General features: G+C 46.3%; 1 protein-coding gene across 1 annotated transcript in view; it reads right to left on the reverse strand.

Moving 5' to 3' along the window:
* nfixb (nuclear factor I/Xb) overlaps positions 1-26,536 on the reverse strand; it is a 113,380-nt gene that overhangs the window by 67,349 nt on the left and 19,495 nt on the right. Inside the window, exon 2 of the mRNA XM_070922584.1 lies at positions 19,659-20,190. Within this exon, the coding sequence (XP_070778685.1) occupies positions 19,659-20,190 (532 nt within the window). The remainder of the gene's footprint in view (positions 1-19,658; positions 20,191-26,536) is intronic.

Raw genomic sequence — 26,536 nt, forward strand, 5'->3', positions numbered from 1 at the left:
TGTCATGTTCCAGATGTGCTCATTTGAATGAATTTATTTCATACAATTGAACTGTCAATGTTTAGGTCAGTTTGGTCAAGTTTGCACTCATACTACATCCTTTGAGTGGCAGGAGCCGGACGTTTCAAACACTACAGTACTGAATTTCTTTTAGCTAATTATTGCAATTGTTTATCCATACTTTTGGCTAACCATGTCAACCATTTATCCATTACTTTTAGCTATTTCAACCATTTATGAACTACTTTTAGCTTTTCCACCGTTTATCAATTACTTTTATCCATACTTTACTCATCCATTCCAACTGTTTATCCATTAGGCTACTTTTAGCTCACTATTTCAACCACTGATCCATTTCTTTTAGCTAACTATTTCAGTCATTTATCCATTACGTTTAGCTAACTATTTCAGCCATTTATCTATCCATTACGTTTAGCTAACTATTTCAGCCATTTATCCATTTCTTTCAGCTATTTCAGCCATTTATCCATTACGTTTAGCTAACTATTTCAGCCATTTATCCATTTCTTTTAGCTATTTCAGCCATTTATCCATTACGTTTAGCTAACTATTTCAGCCATTTATCCATTTCTTTTAGCTAACTATTTCAGCCATTTATCCATTACGTTTAGCTAACTATCTTTGCCATTTATCCATTTCTTTTAGCTAACTATTTCAGCCATTTATCCATTTCTTTTAGCTAACTATCTTTGCCATTTATCCATTTCTTTTAGCTAACTATTTCAGCCATTTACCCAAAACATTTAGCTAACTGTGTGAAAAGTAGTTAGCAAGCGAGCAGAGAAGTCTCAACACTTTCAAATCGCTACACAGGTGTTACAGCTGACATACACATATTTTATATCATAATTTCTATTTTTATCAAGTTAGCTGAGCCTCTCTACAATCATTCCACGTACCTCCTGGCATCTGCAGCAGTAGCCCCTGAGGAATCACTAAACCACAGGATCTCCCACACCTCTTGCTGGTGAGGCAAACGGTGCAGCAAGCATGTGAAAAGTGGAACTTCAACACTGGCTACACCTGTGTTAACTGTGTGACAAGCATAACTGGGAACATGTTGCTTCTCAAATTTAGAAGTATTGATTGTCTTCTAAAAAGATAACCTCCTTCGTCCGCTCTGCCTAGTCAGAGCCCTCGGGGGGGCTCAGGTCTCCGCCAAGCCCACTGACACATACACACCAAAGGAACTGCAAGTGCGCAGAAAAATAAGGCTTTGACATCTGTATGGAGGGTGATTGTTGTTTGTCCACAGATGTGCAGAAACATTTTTACGTGTCTGTAGAAAACTCCATCTGTGTGTGTGTGTGTGCGCGCGCCACCTTCAACCCTTCATCCCCACAATCACACACCGAACACACAGGGTTCAACTATCAAACCGTCTATCTGTCCTTCACAACAGGGTCACACGGGTCACCGGGACTCACAAACCTTTGCCCCATGAGCTGTCAAACCACAGCCGACAGCTTCACATCTGGACCCAAGGTGCTATTGTCAAACAGCAATCTTCTTCTGCCTTTTTTTTTTTGCTGGTCTCTCACTTTTTTTTTTTTTTTTTAACCTCTTTTCTTAACCTTACATCTCTCTTTTTCTCACTCTCTTCGCGGCCCAATTTCTCTCGATTTCTCCCTCCCTCCCTCGGTTTTATATGGAAAAACATTCCTGGTGTTCTACTCGGCTCCAGTGAAACCTGGTGCTTATTTTCAGGGCCCTAAATTGATAGCAAATGTGAGGACAGATCCCTCCTCGTTCACTCCCCCCACCTCACCTCCTCCCTTTTTGGCATTAACAGTGAGGATACGTGGAACATTTTCGTGACCATATTGAACCCTGGGGTTTTATGTTTTTGAAGGTGTTCCCCTTTATATTCATCTGCATGTGTTTTTGTTGAATTTCTGGGGAGAGAAAGTCTACAGCCTAAGAGTCTCCTTGAGAGCAGGACTGAGTCATAGACTTTTTGTTTTTCAATAAGCCCCCCACAGCACTGTGGAAACCAAACCTGGTTAGCCTCAGCTGTCTTTACCCATAATTCAACAATCCCTGTGTGTTTGTTTTCTCTTTTAGCCTCTCTCTCCCCCTTTCGCTCTCTTTCTCTGACTCTGTAAGTGAAACCCTAACTGCTCCCTTCATTTTGATGCAGCCAACTGAGTTCTGCTGGACCAAAATGCCCTCTATTGTTATGGATGTGTGCCGGGGAGAGAAACTGAGCCTTGTGGATCGTCCCTCTGTGGGTGAAGCTTATAATGGTTTTGATTAGAAAATGGGAGAAGAAAACCCAGTCAGCTCCCTGTGAAGTCTGTTTTTGTTTCAAAATGCAAATCTTTGGACTTTGTGGGCGAAAGCGAAGGTGTAGCCTGTAACTCTCATGGAACCATCTTGTAAAGTAAACCTTAAAAGTGTTACATTTATATTTGTTTTCCACGTATACAGACAATGCCCAAACCAAGCAACTGGCCACAAGGAAGACAGTGCAACACCCAATTCAGCGGATGTTTTCAATAGTTACCAGTCATAATGAGTCACCAGTCCATCAGCCAGGCATGTGGCTGCACTTGTTACTGCAAATCTACTGTAGTAGGTTTGCAAATATCATCCGGCACAACACATGGACTTATGGCACTCTGTGAAAGCTAGCTGGTGAGATAGCCAAAGCTAACCTTAGCTAAAGCTAAATGTACTTGTTCCCCTTAGCCCTCTCTGATAGCAAAATATCCATTTTGATGAATTGACATGTTGGCAATTCAGTTTGTAATTCTACATAACTAAATAAGTGGATTAGCTACATATGGAGGGAATATAACCCGCTAAACTAGTTCTAGACAAAAGGTATGTAGCCTAGCTTAGCAGGGTATCAATAACTGTCATTTCAGTGGTCAAGTGAAACTCACGTGATTTGGTGTTGTTAGGGTTAGGGTTACCTTGGGGGCATCAGAAACAAGTTTTCAAGACAAAAACCGACGTATCGTCACCTTCTAGGCTGATACGGCGAACTTGTCAGTTACACATCCACCATTTAAGGAGCAAGATTATCATTAATTTGGAGTCGTGTTTCAAGTCCAATGTTCACTGTCTTTTTGATCTGTTTTTGGACTCCGCCAACTCAACTAACTGAGGGAAACATCTAGTTCTTTCGCTGCTAAATGTGTCACTATGTTCACCAGCTCACTGTGTCTGTCTGCTGTTAGGTGCTGCGCAGGAAGCGTAAAGTGACTTTTTTTTTTTGCTTTTTTTGCTGAAAACAGCTGCTGGCTGTGGCTGAAAATGACGCTATGAGAACAGTGGGAGTGAACAAAAGCAGTAGCTGCGGGCTGTTAAACCAAAACAATGAGCTGAAAGACGCTAAAAATCTCCATAGAGCTGAAGGAAACTGTCAGGTAATAATTCTCAGTGGCCTCAACCACTACTCATCACTAGTAGTCATGTGATCCTTTGTCAATATAAAAATATTTATTATAGATGCTTTAAATTACGGCTATTGATACGCTTGATAAGCTGACAGTAGGCTGTTTCAGAACTGTGTTTCGTTTTGGATACTTTCTACCCCCTAAGTGGGCTAAGATTGCCTTCATGCAGCTTTTGGTTGCTCCTGGGCCTATCAAGAGGGTGGTGGTAGGCTAGCTGGTGGTTGTTGAGCTCTGCACGGATGGAGAGCCAGGCCTGCCTGTTTGTGTTGGCCAACTTTCAGCATTCCACATGTCTTTGTGATTTTCAGCTCCCTGACCTCAGGAGACCCTCCACGCTACTGTAAGTTATACTCACACCAGGAGCGCAGATGGATCAGGAAGGAACACTGAAATCCTATTGGTGCTTCGCTGGTTTCTAAAAAGGCCCATGTAATGAAAAATACAGGCCACACTGCAGCTGCCATGGCGAATCAACTTTAACTCTGAAATATGAGTTGATGATTCCTGTAAATTTTCTAAAATGATGATCATTGGCATCTCAAGGAAGGGAGTCAAGGAAAGTCACAGTTTGAGGTATAGGGAATGTCGGCATTGGAAATAAAGCCAATAGCTTGCCGTTACTCCTGAAAATATGGATGGCTTAAGTACAGCTACCGAGGATCACCTGCTTTTCTTAATATCAATAAATGAAATCAATTCTACAGTTATCCTCCGCTATGTAAGAAATGACAGTGAGTGCAGCTCAAATTAAGTTCCACAGTTATCAATGCCTCCACAGTTGACATGAGAAGATGGAAGTAGTGTGTTGAAATTCCCCACTGGTGCTTCAAGTGGAGCAAGTCAGGGGCAGTAGGCTACTGTGTGTCACCGAGTCTGCAATGACCCATGTGGGCTGTGTCTTTCGCTCTAACACATTGTTAGCAGGGCTAGTCATGGGGCTCCCAAAGAAAATGAAATTAGGCGCTAACAAAGTTAGAGGTGCTAATTACAGACTCATGCTAACTGCCTGGTCAGGGGGGAAAAGCCTGATACCATCTCACTCCAACTGCACCCATATCTGAGCATATATGCATACATATATCTCTTAGTTTGATGTCCTCTAACCAATATGACAGCCTGTCCAATGCCTGAACATGGTGCATTGACGAGACAAGCAGATTGTGTTACTGTATGTTGGCACAACAGTGTCAGTGTCACCTTGCCCTAGTGCTCCACATTCGTCACCTTGAGACTTCCACAGACCATTCAGCAACATTACGGAGCAGAGCAAAGCGCGCACGCTGCATGGAACTGTGTGCGCGGTAAGCACTTAAAGCAGTTTAAGGTGAGCAGCAAGGGGACAAAGATAAAGAGAGTGTGTGGCAGGTTAAGAAATTAAGAGATGGTGCATGCACAAGATTAGGAGGAGGTGCGGAGGTGATTAGGGTGAGAGCAGGGAGGGGGGGGGAGGGTGTTCATAGCCAAATTAAGGAACAAGTGGTGCCTTGGGGCTGATCTAAACAGGATTTACCTGTTGCTGTCCCGAGGTGACTCGCTTCACTCATTTACCCAACACTGCCGCGGGGCCTAAACTCCCAGAGACCTCGTTAATTAAGCTGAAGATATGAAAACATTCTGCGTGTGTGTGTGTATGTGTGTGTGTGTGTGTGTGCATACACACCTGCAACCTCAATCTTCTTGCACACAACTCTCTCCATTTGGGTTCTGTCATTGAATTATCTGACACTGTCACCTGTAATCAGTGTCTCCTCCCATAAACACAAAGTTCATTTTGAAAACATTCTCAAATGTATATGTTTGAGTGCTACTCTAACAGAGAGGTCTCTGTAAGAGCTACATGAACCCGATCACCCCATACTGTATCCGCATGCCTGGGGGGGGGGGGGGGGGGGCGAGCTGGCTATTCAGCCAGTTCGGTTTATTCAACTTCAGTCAGTAGAATAATAAATTACGACCTACAGCAAACAAATCATAATGTCGTAAATCCTCAAAGCAAAACAGGCGGGTGACAGGTGGAGAGGTGGAGGAGCGAAGGCAACGAGGGGAATGTTCTAGCAAATGTCTGGCCTGGCCCTGGGTAAACGAGTCCTGTTGAATTTACATGTTACAGCACAGGCCTCGACATATAAACATACGCAGAGCGCGCTCATCAGCGGGTCGTGGCTGGATGTCACCCTGCAGTTACCAACCCTATTATTCCAAAAACCAAAAACAATAACTGTCAGCCGCAATCGACAAAGCTGGGAGCAACGCCTGGACCGGATCCATCTCCCAGTTCATACCACTGCAATGGAGACCAAACTGACTACTGCACCCCCCCCCCCCCCACCCCCCACCCCACCCTATATCCGCCCTTTGCCCTGGGGGACGTGTGTCAGGATGGTTTACACACTAAAAACAAACAGGCGTCCCATTGCAACAGCAAGAGAAATGGATGTGGGTTTGGACGAGGTGGGAGACGGAGGGAGGAGGGATGGAATGGAAAGGGGGGGGGGGGGGGGGTAGAGGCAGGATCAGGGTGCACATGAAGGAGGGAAAGAGAGAAGGAGGGAGGAGGGAGTGTAGAGCAAGAGAGTGAAAGTTGTCATAAAAACGACAATAACAAGAGGCCTCAGTGCCACCCAGTGACCACATCAAGGCTTCTGTAATGACAGGCTGTGCAGAACACATGTCCGCCTGAGTGAGGGAGTGTGTGTGTGTGTGTGTGTGTGTGTGTGTGTGTGTTTGTGCGTAATGCTTGTGCGCCCTTCTGTCAGTGCTAAAAAATGGCTTCGTTAACCGAGTAATATTAATCTCAGCGTGCACAGCACATCATACAGCAACACGCAGGCTCGGCGTGTTCACGTGCAGCCTTTGATTTAGACTACAGTGCTACTCTCCACTCGCTCAGGCGGTGTAGGCACATGCGTGCTTTACTGACTGCAGCACAAACGTGGTCGCTTACACTGCGTGTGTTTGTGACCCCTTGAAAAGAAGCAATGCGATGTTTGTGATCTCTCGTGACGGTTATGGAGCAGTTCAACCAAAAGGTAGGTTTTTCCCTTGAAGAGGAAAAAGTTGTCTTGCATTTCACAAGCTCATGTTCCAACAAGAACGTGTTTCAGTCCAACAACAACAACAACAAGGTGCAAGCAACAAGTAAGGCAGCAGCGTGCAAAACACCCGAGTGTATGGAAGTGAGAGGGTGCTTTTATTGCTTATTGGATTCAAGGTTCTTTTCTGAAATAGGAATACTCTTATTTCATCTTTCAGAAGTTACATAAGCTGCGTCCGAAATCACGCCCCGCTAACAATCCCACAACGCAATGGGCCGCATCGTCAGCGATGACGCCAAATAACGATGATTAGCGAGTGTCCGAGTTCTTAAAGTGTCTAAATACATAGGGTGTAGGGAATGGGTGAGCGAGAGGGAGATTCCAGACACAGTCTCACTTTAATGCAAAAATTGCAGTCAGGGCAGGTGTTTTCCATCAGCTCTCGAAGGCAAACATCAGCTGTGACATCACTGATTGGGGTGTGGCCAGAAGTTCAACATGCTTGAAAAGTTTCCACCCATAGAGAGCAGCTCCACCGCAGTTTTTCCTACTTCATGCCGTCTCGTGAGGGTTCAACATTTTGTGGCACTGAGTTCTAGCTAATACATTTTGCATGAGCCGGGGGCTCACATATACTAGCCAGGGTTGTGGGGCGGTCTCAAAACTACTGTCGTCGTATGCAATGCGTCTCCCACATTATCTTCCTGTCGAGGAGGATAGAGCATTAGGCCAGCATGCTAATTGAAGCAACCGGTGTGAGGAGGCCAGAGGTTGGCCTCAAATGTCACAGAGGTTCAGCTACATAAAGAGAAAAAGAAACAGGAGCTCATAGCGAAAGAAGCCAAGGACCAGCTGAAATATATTCCAGGCAAAACCCGAGCATGTCCAAAATAAAATCAGCAAAGTTTCACCCTCGAGTGTGATAAACAGTGTGTGTAGGACACGGCTGTTTACCAGAGCAGACCTGGACAAAGAAAGCCAGACAGGCAGCAGTGGAGCGATGGAGGGACCTGAGCCCAGGAGAGAAAATCCTGTTCTTTTTCACAAACACCTTGTGGAGAAAGAAAAAAAAAAAAAAAAAAAAAAAGAAGCCTGACCACAAAAGAGGCTCTGTGCTTGAGGCTATTTCAGTTAAGAGTTCTAGCCAGGACAGATCCACCGAGAGCACAAGTGAGACGGAAAGAGAGAAAGAGAAGCTTTATTTGGTTAACAACTTCCACGAATCGGTATGGGCGAAGAATGTGTGTAATTTGGCTCTGTTTGTTTTGCATTAGGATATAAAATATGTCGGCATTACTTCATCACACATCTAAAGCCGATGGGCGAGAGTCTAGAAGGGGGGGGGGGCACAAGCTTTTGTAAGTTGGGTTTTGGTATCATATGTGTCTCACTGGGACAGCAGCTTCAGCAAAGCACAGTCAAAATATGTTCAGTGCTCACTCAACAATCTTTCCATCTTTCCATGTACCCAGAAGTACCCCCTGGGGTGCTGGCACCCCTGGTTGGGAATCACTTGTGTACGGTCTCTTGAAAGTCTAACTGAACTGAGGGCCGTACTGAAAGTGACATCGGCCGTGCAGGGTAAACACTCGATATATGTATATTCTGAGCCCTGGAGTTTGCTGAAAGGCTGTGAAACGGGAGCTCTGTGTGTAAGCCATCTTTAGTTTGCTGGGATAATCGCGGCTCTTATCATAAGGATTTCCCTATGTAGCTGCCAGAATTGTGTAGTTTGAATCTATGCCAAAGGGGGGGGGGGGGGGGGGGGGATCTAAGCATGTATCAAAAACAGAAAACTTTACCTTGGAGTAATCACATTAGCTTGTGTATTTAGATCCTGGTGGAGGAAAACCACCCCGGATGGAGGTGGTGGGGACCAGTCCTGGTGCCTTTCAGTGTGAATAGTATCTCATTAGGGTCTGTTTTACAGCCAGGCCAGAGGGAAAGTAAACTCAGATGAAAAGCACAGAAACAACAATAAAAGAGCAGGCAGGGAAAAAAAAAGAAAGAAAGAAAGAAAGAAAGAAAACAGGGATCGGAGATGCTCTCTGGGCCAAAACCGCAGATAAAAATCTAACCGCAGAATGAAGGCCAGATTGCTCTAATTCACTGTCATCTCAAGTATTTATTTATTTTTCTTTTCTGCGTGGAGGTAGAGAGCGGGACAGAGAGCGTGGCAGAGAGAACCCCTGTCCTCCCCTCCTTCCCTCCACACCCACTCCTCGCCTCCATTCAGATTTACTGCTCTTAAATTGTTTGCCCTCTGCTTTTAATGGCCATCTCTAGATCATCAGCTCTTAAAATAAACACCGAGGCTTGGATTACCTTCTCTATCTCCATTCCACTGAAGCAGAACGCACTCGCGGGGACTGCGCCTCGCCCCGCCCCTCTCTTTCTGTCTTTACGTTAATTCTGTGTGTGTGTGTGTGTGTGTGTGTGTGTGTGTGTGTGTGTGTGTGTGTGTGTGTGTGTTGGGCTTTGCTGGAGGAGAGCCTCGCATTAAAGCTGAGCGGCAGAAGAATGGAAACTCAAGTAGGGCTCAGAAGCAGGGAGGTCTGCGTCTAATAATACACCAATCAAATGTTACCGCACAAGGGGCAAATAACAGAGCAGACCAGCTCCACTGCTGCTGCTGCTGCTGCTGCTGCTGAGAGGGACACCAGAGAGAGTGAAAATACCTACTAATGAGTGTAATTGTAATATTCAGCCCCAACAACTTCCCAAGTTCAAATCATTTGTAGATCATTACCGAGCTGAAAGGGATTCTGATGAAATTTCAAGAATTAAGACCATCTGGTTTTATAATCTTCTACTTTTGCGTTGACAGATTGCACCCAGTCAAGGACCAGTGAGGGGGACCCAGTTGGGGCCTGGTTTACCTACCCTCTGAGGACTGCGCACCCCGCAGCCCGATCCCAGGTCCCGGGCCTGCCACGGGACAGCTGGGTCACATCAGCGCTTGTGCACATTTGTGCATGTCTGCTTGCAAATGTGCTCGTTTTCCCTTGTATGTTTACATGCAAGGGCCCACAGGCATCAGGTGTGAAGGGGGGGGATCAGGTGCTGGGCTGTGCTTTGTTGTTGCCCGGCCTGCTTCTACGGCGCACATGAGCGTGTGCATGGAGGCGCACATACACAAACAACACCTAAAAACATACTTCACACGCTTCCCTCCTATGGACTTAAAGAGAGCCACTGGGGAGGTAGGCTTAATCTTTTAAGAGGAATAGCAGATTGCATTTGACAAATGAAAGGTGGGGGGGCGGGATGCCGGCTCGTGTTCATGAACGATAACAATTCAGTCGGCCAACTCGCATGCAACGCTTGCATTAATATGCGACTAGAGTGTGTGTATACTGTGTTCAGTGTGTAGGCTCTGACCATGTCACTGCACTGAGAGAGACTGGGGTCCCTACAGTCCTCAAAGGGAAACAATCAGAGGCTACAGGTGGATGCAGCGTCGGAGGAGTGAGTGAGCGTGGAGGCTTGAATAGGCCACCGATGAGACTCAATTTGCCCCCTTATTTCACTTCACCCGCACTTGGCATCGTCTCATCACCTCGATACGTCATGACTTTTCCTCATTATATGTATAAGAATTGCATAAAGGCATGATTTTGAAGCGACGACGTGTTCCAGTCACAGAAAACTAAGCATCACTTCTGTTTGGGGTCTCAGAGACCCCATCTGTTAAATGCAATGGACTGCTGCTCCATGTCTGTGATTGGTGCTGACAGGACGTTCTACGCAGCTCCGCCCTTCCCAAAGTCCCAAATGAGGGTGTTTGGATGTCTGTTATTGGAGTTTTACAACAATTTCTTTATAAAAAGAGGTCTGACAGGAAGTTTGACCTCTCGGGTGACCCCAAACATTAGCATCATCACGGTGTTGGATAACAAACTGTACGCTTGTTTGTTTGCCAAAAAGTAATTGGCAGGCAAAAGGAATATACCATAATATAATATTACTTCATGCATAGCCAAAATAAAGTTGACCATGACATATTTCCTTACGTAGCGGTGCGTCACGGTCATTTCATTTTGTCACCCTCATCATATGTGCAAGCTCCGTGTGTGGGGCAAACGAAAGCCAGTGTCAACAACAAAAACAAGGGTTTTACGCTGTTTTGTTTCCCTGCAGAGGAGTCTTTCATATCACAGGCTCGCCTGCTTTTTAAATTATAAACGATATCTGAGCTGCCGTCATAAAGGGCACTTTAGCATCTTAGAGGATAAAACTCACGTGTAAGCCCCCTGGACTGAACTGAGCCTAACCAAATGTGTGAATAACAAAATCTGCTCTAAAATTACTGTTTGACATTTTCATATGTCTCACTTGGTCCACGTCCAATGACAAGTGTTCTGTATATCCAGAAATAGTATATCATAACGCCAAGAAAATCTAATATCCTTCTTTTTCTCAAAGGAATACAAGTCAAGTCTTTTGAAGCCAAAATGACGCTCTGGCTGTAAAAAACGCGATGTTGACAGTTAGTGCGCACTGCGGCAGCTACCTGTGACGTGGCTTTGTTTATGCACAGTGCCCGCTCTCCTGTACTGTATAGGTGTCTGCTTGTCCATTTGCACAAGTGCGGGGATGCCCTCTATAGAGTGAAAGTGATCTGAGTGGATTCCTCTGGCAGAGCTCCGTGCTCTGGTTGCCCACACAGTGGGCCACGGAAACGGCCCAGCACTGCATGGCCACTCAGCGTGCCAACCAGGCCAGTCGCTGACACTCCTTGGATATCACCCAGGAAAGGTACACTGAGCGAGAGAAAAAAAAAAAAAAAAAAAAAAGCTACGTGGCCATGGCAACAGTATTCATCTGCCTTTCTGGACAGCTACCCAATGCACAGATACAGTGCGGCCATTCACGCTGTGTTCTTGTTGTGAGGTTTAAGTCGACACGAAACTTTTGTTTCCAGGACGTAAACATATAAAATGTATGAAACTAAATTATAATATTGAACATGTGTTATTCTGATAAATAAATCCAAACAAACAAATGCAATTTCATAAACTTCTTTCCCCCTAATCTCTTCCATATTTCCACTGCTCACCAGGGAGGGGGGGGGGGGGGGGGGGGGGAGAGAAAAAAAAAACAGTGTTTTTCTATCTTTTATGAAATTTATGCATCGAAGCTGCCAATAAGAATTCAAATGAGTCTGAAATTATAGACGAGAGAGTTGAGCGCTGACAGTTGACGGGTATAATGAGAATGTTACCATCCAAAGTGATGCCTGTGAAACGGAGCTGGCCGCCCATATGAAAAGGCAAACAGACGGAGAAAGTGAGTGAGCGTGTCAGGTGATTTGGTGATGGGGTTTTTTTTTTTGAGCAGGAGCCCAGAGCTGGACGGAGCCCTGGCCCCTGGAGAGCGTATTAAATAAAAACAAAATGTCACTGAAGCGAAGGAAGGTGTGTTGCCGCGATGCTAAAATGCTTTTATCGTATAAGTCAACCACGCTGAACGTAACATTCTGGACTCGCATAAAAGACTTAACTATAGTCAGAAAACCCGTGTTATAGCCATTATTGTCAGATCTTCCTAATCGGAGGGCAGAGCTGCGAACTACAGTGATGTGAGGAAAAACCAAAACACACAGTCTCCTTTATTCTCTCCAACGGCTTGTTCAAAGTGTAAATCCCTCTCCTCGTTTCTTTGTCCCCCGTCTGAGCGCTGCATTAGCTGCTCAGCTGCTCGGAGACATGGCCAGTTTATTTATTTATCCGTTTCCCATTAATTACAACATTTGCGCGGAAAAAACGCGGAAGTAGTCGCATTAGTGCCTAGTTCACCCCCCCCCCCCCCCCCCTCTGACTCTCTCTCTCACTCTCACTTTTTTTTAAGTGACATGATAACGGAGGAGAGACACCCAGGTGCACTTGTGGACACGCAAAAACACTTCAACACACAGCAACAGTGACATATTCAAAGAGTCGAGTTCATCTGATTGAAAGTTGCAAGTATGGGGAGGCGGGGGGGGGGGCAAGAGAAGCTCAGTTTGCCACTGAAATAAGTAGAAAATAATGCAAAAATAAAAAGGGTAGAGAAATATGGAGTGTGCCGGTAGCTTTACTCCATACTGTGCTTAGCACTGGGAACAGGACCCCCACCCCCTGCGACCCCATATATTCACTCTGTTATTTCAGGGAACAAAAGCGGGGCTCTCGAGGCCATGGGTGGATCCATGAAAGGAAGAAAGGAGTCCTGCTCCTGGTCCTGGCTGAATAGGGGCCCTTTCACACTTAGAGAGGCCTGTTTACTCTCCCTCAATAATGGCTCTAATTTTCTGATCATTATTGAGTAATTCCATCCACCCCCACACCCGGCGTTTCACGCTTTCTCCAATCACTCACGGCACTGCGTTCTTGTCTCTCCGAAAGGGCCCCCAGGTCTCCGTCCCGAATGGCGTACAATACATTCCCTCTAAACCCATCAGTCCTTAATCCTGACTACCACGTCCTGCCCATGTAGACACCTGAAGACATTTGGCAAAAGTCAAAAATATGCAAAGGCAAAAATCATATCACAGAAATCACTCAGCGTCGTTAATTTGCCAGTGACATTGCCCACACACACACACACACACACACACACACATGTGGAATCATTCTCTGCCCTGATTGGAGAAAGCGGCGCTTTGTCCTCCATTTTGTTTTGGACCTGAATCCACAGCAGCACCATCACGCCGAGTAATAATATTCGCTCTGCTAAAAGCCAGTGGAAAATATTTTGGAGGCAAAGAAAAAACACTAAGGAGGGAGAGAACACGCCTGGCAACACGATAGCCATTTTATTCAACGCGCCGGCGTCGCAGCAAAAATAAGACCCAAGTTTACGCGTCCTCTTATTTATTTGGGCGACCCGCTGTGAAAAGGCAACCATAGGAGTGGTGGTGAGGGCGCAAAAGGGGACGCGCAGAGGGGAAGACGTGTTAAGCGAAAAAACAAGGATATGGGAAGGGGGGGGGGGGGGGATGTTAAAATGAGAGAGAAAGAAAAAGGATCAGAAGGAGAGAAGTTGGCAGAGACTGTGTCGGTTTGAAAAGCTGGCACCTTCTAAACAGAGCTGCAGCTTTGGGTGCCAAATGCTGCCAACCAGCCCCACTAGCCTGAATATCTGCCCTCCCTCTCTCTTTGTTTTCGGCATGGCATTTTGCATCATCTTTATTCTACGCTTTTCTTTTGACTTTATATCAGCGCCCAATATCATCCTAACAGCAGTGACTGACGTTTATTGCCATTAAATGAGGGGAAGAAACAAGGCGAGGGGAAATATTACAGGCAGGAAAATATTTCATTATTAGTGCTCATTTCAAGGATTTTGTTTGGGTTTGTATTTGATGTAAGAGGATTTTGTTTGCGTATAATTGCTAATTTTTGAATTTGAGACGGCTTCAAATAAAACAAAAAATCCACATGGAGAGAGAGAGAGAGAGAGAGGATGGGGGGGGGGGTGTGCGCTCGGCGGTGTCGTGGTGTTCTGGTCCCGTTTTTCCGTATGGAAAGAGCTGTCCCAATTACAGGGCAGCCCCCCGCCCCCCCCCCACCCCTGCTCTGCTCCACTGGACCGAGGGAACAAGGCGGACTGATCCGAATCTGGCTGCTGGGAAATCGGCCCAGAAAAGACGCTCCCTTTTCCTCTCCTTACTACTCCTCTGCCGTCCTCGCCTCGCCTCTCCTGCCCCTCGGCTCCGGCAGCTGAGGAGCCGGGCCGGGCCACCCCTCCTGTGCGGGGATACGTATGTTTTTAGGGGACAGACAGATTTCGGGCCTGGCGCCTGTACAGCAACAGAGAGGACCGGTCATGCTAACTCTCTCTCACACACACACACACACACACACACACACACACACACACACACACACACACACACACACACACACACTGCAACGAGACAGACCGAATATAACAGTTGTTTTTAAAAAAAACGGAGAAAAATCCATTCAGGAATACAGTGAAATAAATGCAGTAATTACTCAATAGATTTATTTTATTGCACGTGTTTACTACTATATTCATTAATGTGGGTTTAATGCATATTATTAAGTAATTTAATTTCCGAATAAATAAATACATTTCTGTTTGTTAAGCTGCCATTTGTTAAGAAAGTCTAAAAAAAAAAAGTGAACTCAGCTGAGCTGCTAAATTGCTAAAAAAGAGGCACCATAACATTTATTTATTAACCTTAATTACGCAAATAATTAAAAATCACTGTACAGTGAAATTAGGAAATAAAGCTAATCCATGTTGCCCACAATAGGCACTTTCTGGTACAAGGGATTTTTCTATTTGCAAAGCTAAGACCTGACCTTTGTTTCAAAATTAGACTTAATTCAATCATATACTCAGTCTATTGTGTATCCTTTCCAGTATTATTCACTAAACTGGATAATTACAGTGAATATGAAGCAGGTTGGCCCGCTACCAAAGCCCATAGAAGCTGCTCAGCAGTCGGACCTATAGAGGGGAAGAGAGTCGGGAGAGGTCGGGGGAAAGGAGGTCAGAGGATCGGGCCGACGCTTCGCCTAGTTTCGCTGATTTATTTGGAAGCCCGCTCATACTGGAATAATCTGTTTACCAGCAATTCCTTACACTCCGCACACTCCACTCGTCTTTTCTCTTTCCCTCCCTTCTATGACACACACACACACACACACACACACACACACACACAGAGCAAAAAGCAACTGGAAAAACTGGGGTCTCTGAAAACGGGCCAAGCCGGGGCTGCTGGAGGCCCCTGTGCCTCAGTGCCTGTTAAAAAACACCACGGTGTCACTGACGCTGTCCCGGCCCGAGAGGGGCTCGCCGAAGCTCAAACTTTATTGGGCGCATTATTTCAAATGACAACAAAGCGTAAGAAAGTTTCCTTTTGAAAGTGTCGGACCAGCAGTGTTTTTCACACCAGATGAATGCGGCTCCCTCGGCGCCGACACTCTCCATTTCTCCGTCGGCCCGGGTTACGGGCCGGTGCCAGAACACTGGAGCACAGCTCTGCTCTCCGTCCAGAAATCTCTGCTCTGCACAGCAGCCAAGGAAAAGAGGAGACGGAGAGGGAGTTTTTTTGTTTTTTTTTCTTTTAATTATTATGATCCTCTCTTCTCTCCTTCTGCAAACACTCCACTGACAGGACAACATAACCCGACAGTACGGGAGCGTCACTGCTGGTGTAATCTCACACTGCACATGTGACAGTGCCACAATGTACAGCCTCTAAAAACCACCACACATGCAAGATATATCTTGGTGTGTAGAAAAACAAATCCCACTGCAGTCCTGTTTGGTCTCCTCCTCATTATGTAACTGCATCTGATACCGTTACCTCCTTTCGGAGCCCAGGATATTGGGCAAAGCAGATAAGATGTGTTTGATGGATTAGCGTGACGTGAAGGCGTTAAGTCTCTCAGCCTGGCCGTCTGTCTCCCAGTCGATTCCCTCCTCTTTGTTCGCCTCTATTAAAAGAGATTCTCCTGGCTATTTGTAACGTCGGGACTACGCACAGAGACACATTGATGGGTAAATGAACACCATAGCAGCATGGAGATACGACGCAGTCTGGCGCACACACACACACACACACACACACACACACACACACACACACACACAAACACACACAGTTGGCTTTTCGGTCCTGGCCCAGCCACCTCTCTGGTGCGGAGAACAGATACGGAGGCCGCACTCTCAGAAACATCTTTTTATCATAACAGCTCGAGTAATGAAAGCTGCATGGAGGCCGCTCGGGCTCCAAACATGACTAATGCTGGAACCGCGCGGCTCCGTCCCACTGACAAAACGTGGAACACGACGCTCGAAAAAACATGACCTGATCCGGGGTCTCTAGGTGGAGGAAGGCCCACAGCGCCCGACTGGCGAGCCAGACTTTTGAGGTTTTTCGGACAGACGCGTGATCAAAGATGAGATCAGACGCCTCCCTTCTTCTCCCTCACTTCCTCCACATCCCTGAACCATTATTGTTATCATCATCAGATGCGGTGGAATCAGCGAGAAGAAAATGAACCACCTTTTAGGGTCGACTCTCATCAGTCCGCGACAATTATATCATGATCTAGAAGTGTGTGTGTGTGTGTGTGTGTGTGTGTGTGTGTGTGCGCAGCTAGGTATTTATCAAAAGAGGGACTGTGATCAGACTGTCTTTTTGCTTGTGGAATCTTGCTCTGCAGCTGCAGAGCAGAAGTGCTGATCAGAGTACAGCGGCTGGGATCTGTCCCGGCTCTCACTGCCCCGCCTGGAAGGGCCCAAGTCTATAATTGGACAAAAGCAAAAGACACATACTGTACTGTAGGGAAGCAGAAACAGAGGAGGGGGTTAGTGTTTTTTTTCTTTTTTTCTTTTTTTTTAAAGGGGGGGGGTATCTCCTGTTCTGTCAATCACGCTGCTTGAAAGCCCCCCCCCCCCCCACTCCCTGCAGCTGGCGACAGTGACATCAGTGGGACAAGAGAACTGAAGCACCGCGGCGGGGACAGGCGGGTGAGGCGGCGGCAGTCCAATCATCAGGCCTGGCAACTGATAGCTTCCGCAAGACACAGACACCCTGGAATGGGGAGCTAAGAATAAAACTGTAACGCTGCCACCCCCAAAGGTTAGAATGGAGCCACTGTCTGTCTGCCCGTCCTCTGTAAACTCTGGTTAACCTCAGACAGCCTCCTGGAAAAAGGAGCAATTTGAGCTCATACAAGTGCATGCTTTTTTTTTTTTTTTTTTTAGTTGTTTCCTAATGTTCACTCTGTTCCATCCTGGTCATGTGTGCAAGGTGCTGCGCAAAGCTGCCTTTGAGGCCGCTGTGGAAAAAAAAAAAAAAAGAAGCTGAGCCGGGATCAGAATAGGAAACCGCCTCCCTCCCGCAGCAGTGGACTCGCGCCTTTGTCAGCAGACGCAGCTCTAAATGCATTTGGCTTTTTCACGCAGGAAAGACAGATAAATAGCAACAGTTCATTCATGACGGGAACACAAACCTTTTCCAAAATTAAAAAAAAAAAAAAAAAAAGGCTTATGGTCATTTAAAGGAAATATTTGTCGACAGATTTGTAAGAGTGCTTATACACGTACGTAAAGAAATATAAATCACACAAACCAGCAAGATGAAGGCCAGTCCAGTGTGTGCGTGGGGGGTGAGAGTGGCTGCTGGATTCTGGCACAGAGTTAAAAAAAAAAAAAAAGAAAAAAAGAAAAAAAAAGGCTTTACTCCGAGGGGCACCAGGCTGCGCTGGGAGCTAATCTGAGCCGCGGTTCGCCACGGCGCATTGTGGAACAGGAAGAGGCGCTCGCGGAGGCCCCGCAAACTCAAGCCGAGTTACACACTGGGCTGAAAGGAGCCTGGCAAGGGGCACTCTGTCACAGAGGAACGCCCGCACCTCCCTGCCAAGACGAAGAATTAAGGTCCTGTAACTGTATGCCAGTCTGTGGTGAGCGACCCAGGATAAAAGGGCAGAGAAAGGGTCAGTGTGTGTGTGTGTGTGTGTGTGTGTGTGTGTGAGATGAGACAGAGACACCTGACTCTACCTGCAAACACCTGAATCATGGAAACAGACGACTGGACTGTGACTGTAATGCTGCTCAAACCGGAGTCACAGAAAGGTTGCAGTGGTCGTAGTGCAGCTGGGCTTCAATAACAATCAATACTGACACCACTGATGCACCATCAATGGCTCGTGTTTTCTCAATTTTGACGGATTAAAAGCCACCACCCCCCCCACCCCCCACACACACACACACACACTTTTTAAACAGAACCACATGACATCTGCACACCAAATATGTGTGCATAATGCTGTTTGGATCTGCTGCAATGAAAGTGGATTGTTTGCAATGAATGAGCGGTTCTGTTCTCCCCGGACCGCTGCAGTGACACCCCCCCCTTATTAATATAACATTTCAATTGCTTAAAATGACTATGACAAAATATCATCTTCTCGCTTTACATCAGAGGCGGTGAGTCTGTCTTTTTTTCCTTTTCTTTTTTGGCAAAAGCAATAATAACGTAATTAATCATTTAATATTACGATAGATATTTACACAAAAGAATCATCCTTGCCGAAATTAATATAAATAAATATCTTTTTTCAACTGAATATTCAGACGATTACAAGTCACGGTGTCGGATTGCCCTCGGAGGGGAACGCTGATGAGGTTCTGTTTGCACATCACACTCAAATATTTTCACCACCTCTATTTTAACTTTATGGTCACAGCAGGAAACACGTGTGCCGAATATGGAAAAATAAAACATGCCATAAACAACCAGAGGCGGAGGCACGCTGTCATAAACAAGTCTCAACGTGTGTGTGTGTGTGTGTGTGTGTGATCAGTACAATCAGACGAACAGGGCAGCTTGGGTGAGTTGTGTTTGAGGGACAGCTCCTGTATGTGTGTGTGTGTGTGTGTGTGTGTGTGTGCGCAGAGTGGCGTTAGGCTGAGGCGGCTGAGGCGGCTGAGGCTGCAGACAGGCCGACTCTCCCTGCCTCCCAAACTACCTGGGACCGGGCCAGCTGTCACTGCACTCTCCAGACCACCACACACACACACACACACACACACACACACACACACACACACACACACACACACACACACACACAGCTATTGATACGCACCAATCTCACAGTAACATACACATGGATTACAGACACATGACAAACTGCCTCACACACACGCATGCACACACACACGCATGCACACACAGATAAACAGGTTTGCAGATGCTTTTGTTTACAGATGGCACCGGAAAACACGCACATTTGGATTTAGACAAATTTGCCCACAAATACTTGAACAAATGTACCAGAGCAAACATATCTCTAGGTAAACACAGGTTTTAAGCCCGACTGTCAGATTCTCAGCATCTCTTTAAACCAGATAGAAGCGTCTATCGGAAACACATTTCTGGAAGATTAGGCGGCGCAGGCTGGCCCTTTAAATGTCAAGACGCGGCCGTTATCATAGTCCTGACTGTGTTTATCAAAGCCTGGCACTGGCTCAGCTGGGTACATAGTGAAGGGCAGGGTCTAATCTGTGACTCGCATGCCAAAGTGTGTGTGTGGCACATTGCATACTGACCTGTGTGTGTGTGTGTGTGTGTGTGTGTGTGCATAAAGAACCACGCGAACCAGGAGAAAGAAACGCTCACTAGCTGATGTCTGTGTGTGTGACCGCAGTGAATCTGCCCACATACCTGGTGAGTGGACGAAGTAGGCCAGGTAGAGGTCCAGCTCCTTGACCGCCACTCCAATGTGGTGAGGCTGGACACACAGGCCGTGGTTGGAGCACTGGGGCGACTTGACCAGCCGCTCCCCGTCCGTGCTCTCCAGGGGGCTGCCCTTGAACAGGATGACCATCACCAGGTCCAGCCGCCACACCTTGTCGGCCTGGCGGAGGCAGTCGATGCGGCGGATCTTGCCCTTCTGGTCGGGGTTGGACAGCACGCAGCAGGGGGCCTTCTTCCCCGTGATGGTGAGCACAAAGTCCTCGCGGAACTCAGGCCGGATGTCCTTGCGGAGCTTGGCCAGCAGGCGCGAGGCCCACTTCTGCTTGATCTCTGGCTTCTCCCCCAGCAGCTCGTCCTTCACTGCGCGCTCCTCGTCCTTGGTCATCCTCTTTTCGTGCTTCTTGAAGTACTTGCGCTTGCGGGCCTGCAGGTTGAACCAGGTGTAGGAGAAGGCACGGACATGGGGGAGGAGGGCCTCAATGAAGGGATGAAATTCATCCTGATGACAGAGAGAAAGATGGTGTTAGGAGCCCGAAAAGGGGCTTTTAGTTTGAAAGAGAGCGTGCAAATCTTCAAAATAAAGCACTGAGACAATTTTCTATGAAAAAGAGGCAATAGGGTAATATATGACATTACAGTGATTATATTGTTATTGTTGTTTAGTCTAAATGATTATAATTTAATTAATTACTACAATAATTGTTCGTTTAAAATCTAATGACAGCGTTTACTAAAACATTTAAATTCCAAAAAAAGCAATTCAAATAAATATTCTCATCTAAAATGTTAAAATAGTGCATCACTATTAAGATTCAGATGAAACACAAATGAATATGCAGCAATTAAAAAAAAATGGAAAAGAATCTTAACCGCGAGATGCATAGCCTCCTTTTTCATAAATAAACACCAAAACATTCAAGACCACAAATACAAAAATGCAATTTTTCAAATCCAAAAAGCAGCAGAGAAAGCTGAGCCAAGTTGCGCTCCCGGTGGTCCTGCTGCGAAAAAGGAAGAAAAGTTATTCTGCTGTACCATAATACCTTCACTACATATCTCTGGGCAACAAAGCCCAGATCTCGCCACAGCGTTCCTGTGCCAGGGTTGCCACACACCGGTCGCTCACCACCGCCGCCAAGCTTTGCCGCCACAAGACCACTGTTGAAATGTGCTGCTAAAAGATCAGCCATACCATTTCCTATCTCTGCTACCATGCAAAAAAAGAGGGGAGCTCCAACCAGACTCACATTTCCACAACAAACTGAAAGCAGACAGAAATCACCACAGAAAACCACACTGCAAGAGGAAGACAGACGGCCTGGTAGTTACCATTTTGCACTCTCATCATAAATTTGGCACAGCGTTTAAAGTGAAAAAAAAAAAATCTCCTGCACCAGTTTTTTTTTTTTTTTTTTTTCCTTTCCTCCCGCGCTCCCCAATGTAAAGCAAGTGCTGGTTTGGCAGGGTGTGGAGAATTAGCAGATGAAAAAAAAACTTTGGGGGGTGAGGTGGTGGGGGGGGTGGGTGTTGTAAAAAAAAAAAAAAATTAATTAGCAAGAATTTGCTGCTCACTAAATTTTTTTAAAAAAAACAGTAGGCCAAAGTTTAAAACCTAAACAAACCAAAAAAAAAAAAAGCGCCCCCAAGATTTCTGAAATTCGCTGCAGGAGGAGCACGGCCAGCAGCCCATTAGACAAAAGCGACAAAAATGATGACAAAAAGAGACGAGATAAAAACTTGTAGCACGAAAAAGAGAATGATCAAGTAAAAATAGAAATATTAACAGTATTGCACTGTGTTAGAAAAAGAGGACTTCAACAACGACGCACTAAAAAATAAACAGTCCTTTGTGCCGTCCAAAAAAACCTCTAAAAAAAATGAACCTTGAAACAAACAAACCAAAAAAAAAAAATCCTTGGCAAAGTGTAATTGGTAGTGGTGTCTGTTCTGATCCCTGGGCCCGGCACACACACACACACACATACACACACACACACACGCACACGCTCACACACAGATGGGGGGGCCAGGGAGAGCAGAGCACAGAAAAGGGAAGAAAAAAAAATAGAGAGAGCCGAATCAATGTTGGACGAGCGCATGCGACCGCTGGCAAAGCCGAGTGCTGCTTCTTTTTTCCCCCCTTTTCTCTCCAACTCTCTCTCTTTCTCTTTCTGCTTCTCGCTCGCCGTCTCTCGTCCTCTCCGCGTTCTTTCCCTAACCATTGCTTGAGCCTCTGCCAGCGCGAGTAGGGCCCACCTATTTGGCAACAAGATGCCTGTAGCCCAGCCAATGCGTTAGCTTCAAGAGCTGAAAGGGAGGGAAAAAGAGAAAGAGGAGAGAGGGTGGGGAGAGAGAGAGGGGGGGGGGGGGTGGAAGGGTGGGTGGGTAGTGGCAATGAGAGGGAGAGAGAGAGAGAGAGAGAGAGGAGGGAGCAGGTGGGAGTGTAAGAGAGCGAGCAGCCTTGTCCGACGCCGCACAATTTGCCAAATCGACAAGTTCCACTCTGACACGGAGGCAAAGTTCAGGGGGAGCAAGTCTTCTCCCGCACCAATCCCCGCAGCCCTCAGCCTGCCTCCATCTTTACTATGGCCGCCATCGCCTCGTCTCCCTCACCCCCCCCCCCCAACACACACACACACATACACAAACCCCCGCCCTCCTCTGCGCTTCTCCGCCTCTCTCTCTCTCTCCCCTTCTCTCTGCTTGCATAATGCCACCTTGGCAGAGGATGGCAGAGAGAGGACACACAGCTCCAGAATCCCTCCAGACCCCACCACCGGCAGCTGCTCGTGGGGTTTACCACAGCAAACAAAAGAGGGAGAAACAAACCCGGTGCAGCCACACTCCTCTGACTGCACACGCAGCAAATCGATGACGAGATGATTTAGAGGCGAAAATACGGAAACGGCTGCAGAATTTAAGTGGGGGGGGGGGGGGGGGCAGCAGGCAGAGGAAATAGAATATGCCTCAGCTGTATTGAACGGCACTGCAAGCAGGAAGATAAATGGTCAGCAGTGCTTTCCTCCTGGACACCCCAGAGAGAGAGGATCTGGCGCTCGGCGACGGCTGCCATGTTGCCTCTTGGTGAAGCATGTCATTCAGGGTTGCACCTGCTCCGCAGACAGCCAGTCTGAGGGCAGCTTCAGCGCCGCTGAATCACAGACCGGGTCCAGAGGCGTGTGAAAACTCAGCATGTACACAAAATCACACCATCCCTTAGTTCAACTCCGCCAATGCTGGAGTCCAAGGCGACAAAAACCCCTGTGCACCTAGAGACTTGTTCCACTTAGAGTCACGCAGATGCAAGGACTGTGTGCAGAGACGGCGCGATTAGTCGATCGAAAAAACAGTAGTCCGCAGCTATTTTGTTGATCGACTAACCGGTCAAACTTTTCCTGGTTCCAGCTTCTGAAAACAATGAGGATGTGACGCGTCCCTTTGTCATGTGTGATACTGAACCCGAACATCTTTTCAGTTCTGGACCGACGGTCAGAAAAAAAACAAAAAAAAACAAACAGAAAACAAGCAATTCAAAAGATAATTCAGCTTTCTGGCCGTTTAAAGACAAAAAACATCAATCAAGCTGTTTTCAAAAGATATTTCGAATTCATACATCTCCCTCCTTGTTCAGAGAACAGTCACAAACGCCCCAAAGAGCCAGAGAAGTGCACTCTTTAAGATACTGGCAGAGCTTACGGAATTTAACCAAAGCGCATCATGCAAACAAAGGTGGAGGCACTCAGAGAGGCAAACACACACACACACACACACACACCACCGGCATCATTCTCTCACTCATAAACATCAGAGTCTCACTGCAGACAGCGACGCTCTGCAGCTTCACCTCGTGAACTCCAGCCTGACCTCAGCACAGCTCCACGCTCATCCCACTGACCGAGGCCCAAGTTTGACGCACGGTCAGATAAAGCGACAAAGGAAGCTGAGGGACTCACACATCTCACTGTGGTGTGTGTGTGTGTGTGTGTGTGTGTGTATTCTCATCACCACCTGCAGTACACACAAAAAAAAAAAAAGGATCAGGAAACTTAACTGGCACTTGAATGTGTCTTCTTTTCAGCAAAGAAAATGAAGCGTCTCTGGGTGACTCTGCCAAAATGCAAATAAACCACTATTCAAACGTCACTGGAATTTGACTACAAGGGGGGCTTAAGTCGTTTTTCCTTAGCGATGCTCTTTTTTTTATATTTCTCTTGCCTTCCATGGGCTGAAAAAAGTCACATATTTATTTTACAGGAACTTGTTATGCGGGGGGGGGGGGGGGGGCCCGCGGTGGAGATCTGCGCTGTCTCCACTATCTGCGGCCTGTAAAACGCTCAGGTCGTCTTGAGGTGTGCGCTCGTTTGGGTCATCGAACCGCCGTGAACGCATCACGGGAGGCGCGTCTCCTTACCTGCAGATGAAACGAAGGCCAAACGCGCCCGGCCTTCAGCTTTAACTCGGGCTTCTTATCAACTTGCAGTCTGTGTTTTCCTCCTGATATTTTCGGTTTTGTTATTTTTGTTTTTTTACGAGCAAATACCTGATCACCTTCAAACTAAAGCCGAGGACGAGTTTCCGGTGCTTTCACCTTAAAAGTCCCAGAAAAAAAAACAAAAAAAAGAGTCTCATGTGACCAATCTGCATCCAGTCCGCACATGATGCATTGTGGGTCACATTTCAGGCCTAATAATAACAATTTAAAAAAAAAAGACAAACAATACCTGCGCGAGTTTCTCTAATATGCCCACCTTCATCCGATCAAAGTCATGGATTATTTCCCACAGACATGTTCCTCCGGCTAATTCCCTCAAATGTCACCCAGGCTCCGTTAATAAAACCCCCGCCAAAGCAATAATGATAAAAAAAAAAAAACCATTTGCGCCATCACTTCTTCTTCTCTTCTCTTCTCACGGGGCGCTTCAAATACGAATACTTTAAAAAAACAAAAAGAGTGAAGGCAGCATCGATGGAGTCAGCCAGCAAATAAACACGGAGGGAGAAAAAAAAGAAATAAATATGAAGACGGGCTGGCGTTTGTGCTACAGCGTTACTGAAACCCGACGTCGATGAAGACCAGCGGAGGAGACAAGTGCAAATGCGCGCTGCGTTGTAATGTTCTGGTAAAGGAGGGGCGCTTTCCTGCGAGGCCCGGAATGACCCGGGACGCTGCTGAGCCTGTGATGGCTAGAACTATAGTGTTACATTCTTTCAAATAACACTTGCATTTATCTATTTTTTTTTTTTATTGAAAAAAATAAATAAACCTAAATATCAAAATGCGTACTGCTGCTGCTGCTGTTGTTGTTGTTGTTGTTGTTGTTGTTTTTTTTCAAATGAAAGATCACATTTCAGGCACAAAACCTCCATTGGAAAAGCGTCAATTTTAGTTTCCCCGAATGTGCTGCATATATCAAAAAAAAAAAACCAACAAAAAAAGAAGCAAGCAAGCAAACAAACAAACCCCTCAGCTGAATTCACACATGTCTATGACCAGACAAAAGAAATGATTTTGAAGTCCTTTATTTTCCAATTCTCCGCACGTCTGACCGAGACTGTGGAGCTGGCTGCCAGCTTCAGATTAACTCTTTCAGTGGGCAGAGAAAAGACCCTGAAAAAAAACCCCACAGAGTTTGAACTCTTTGCGTTTTTAGGATGAAAAGAAGAGGGTCCATCGTCTCAAATAGGAGATATTTGAGCTTTTTTTTTACATTTATTTATTAATTACTTTGCATTAATAGCCTTAAAAAATATCCTACTTTATAGCTTGCTATTAGGCTATTTAACACCCCCATCGTTTACATTTTATTGTTGTTGTTTCTTTTGAACCAAAAGTAGATCTAGAAGCATTATTATTATCATTTAATTTAGGTCTAATACTGTTGATCAGAATTAGACTTTTCTATTTTTTCAGCCAGTTCAATGTGGAACACTGCAGGCCTCCATCAGAAAATATATGGCAAATATTCAGTCTATTTTAATATGTCTGTGTGTTGCTTGAAAATGCTGCAAATAAATGAATCAATATTGAGACTTAAGGAAGCAGCTAGCAGGAGGCCGCCCTGCCTGCTTGAAGAGCAAATCTCTCTAAATGAATGCACGAAAAAGTGAAGGCAAATACGATGAATGCAATCAAAAGTGCAGAGAAATTAGAAGTATCTGTTTAGCTTCCTTTCAGGCAACCTTGTCTGACTTTCCAAGAAATGATGGAGGTACAAGTGAGCTTTGCTCTGAAGTCCAAATCCTCCAGCCAAATAATCAAAACTCTGGCATGGTGAAATGCATTCTTTTTTCTTTTTTTTTGTTATGATAAATCCTTGATTTGAATGTTTTTGTTTTCCGACCAACATTTAAATGTTTCATCTAAATCATTTCAACCCCTTTCAATGCCCAGAATCAGGTCAGGGATATCTCGAACTTGAGGAAAGCTCCACAAACTCAGGCCGTGATAAAAGTCTCTCCCTCTTTCTGACCCATGATGCCCGGCAGCAGGCCTCTCCCCGCCCCTGTGTCGCCCTGCTCCGTCCTGCGGTACCTGACCTCGCCGAGGATACGCCGCCTCTCATCAGGCCAATTAAGCCGTGGTCTGCATGACCCGAGGGCCTCCACGCAGCCTGGCCCTTCATTAGCGCAGCTCTGTGCTGGTGGGGCTCGGGCTCTGTCCTCTTCTGCCCAGCTGAGCGTCCCTGACCCTGGACGGAGCCTGACGCCGGGTCCCTCTGACCCCGGCTCGGACCGCTGACAGGGAGCCAGAGCGAGCGGGGAGGGAGGTGGTGAGGGCGGGAGAGAGATTCAATCACTCGCTTAAGAGTGCGAAGAAGCTAGAGGCCCTTTTGAGCGAAGCTGGT

The sequence above is a fragment of the Enoplosus armatus genome, chromosome 17 (assembly GCF_043641665.1).
Source record: "Enoplosus armatus isolate fEnoArm2 chromosome 17, fEnoArm2.hap1, whole genome shotgun sequence".
Taxonomy (NCBI): Eukaryota; Metazoa; Chordata; class Actinopteri; order Centrarchiformes; family Enoplosidae; genus Enoplosus; species Enoplosus armatus.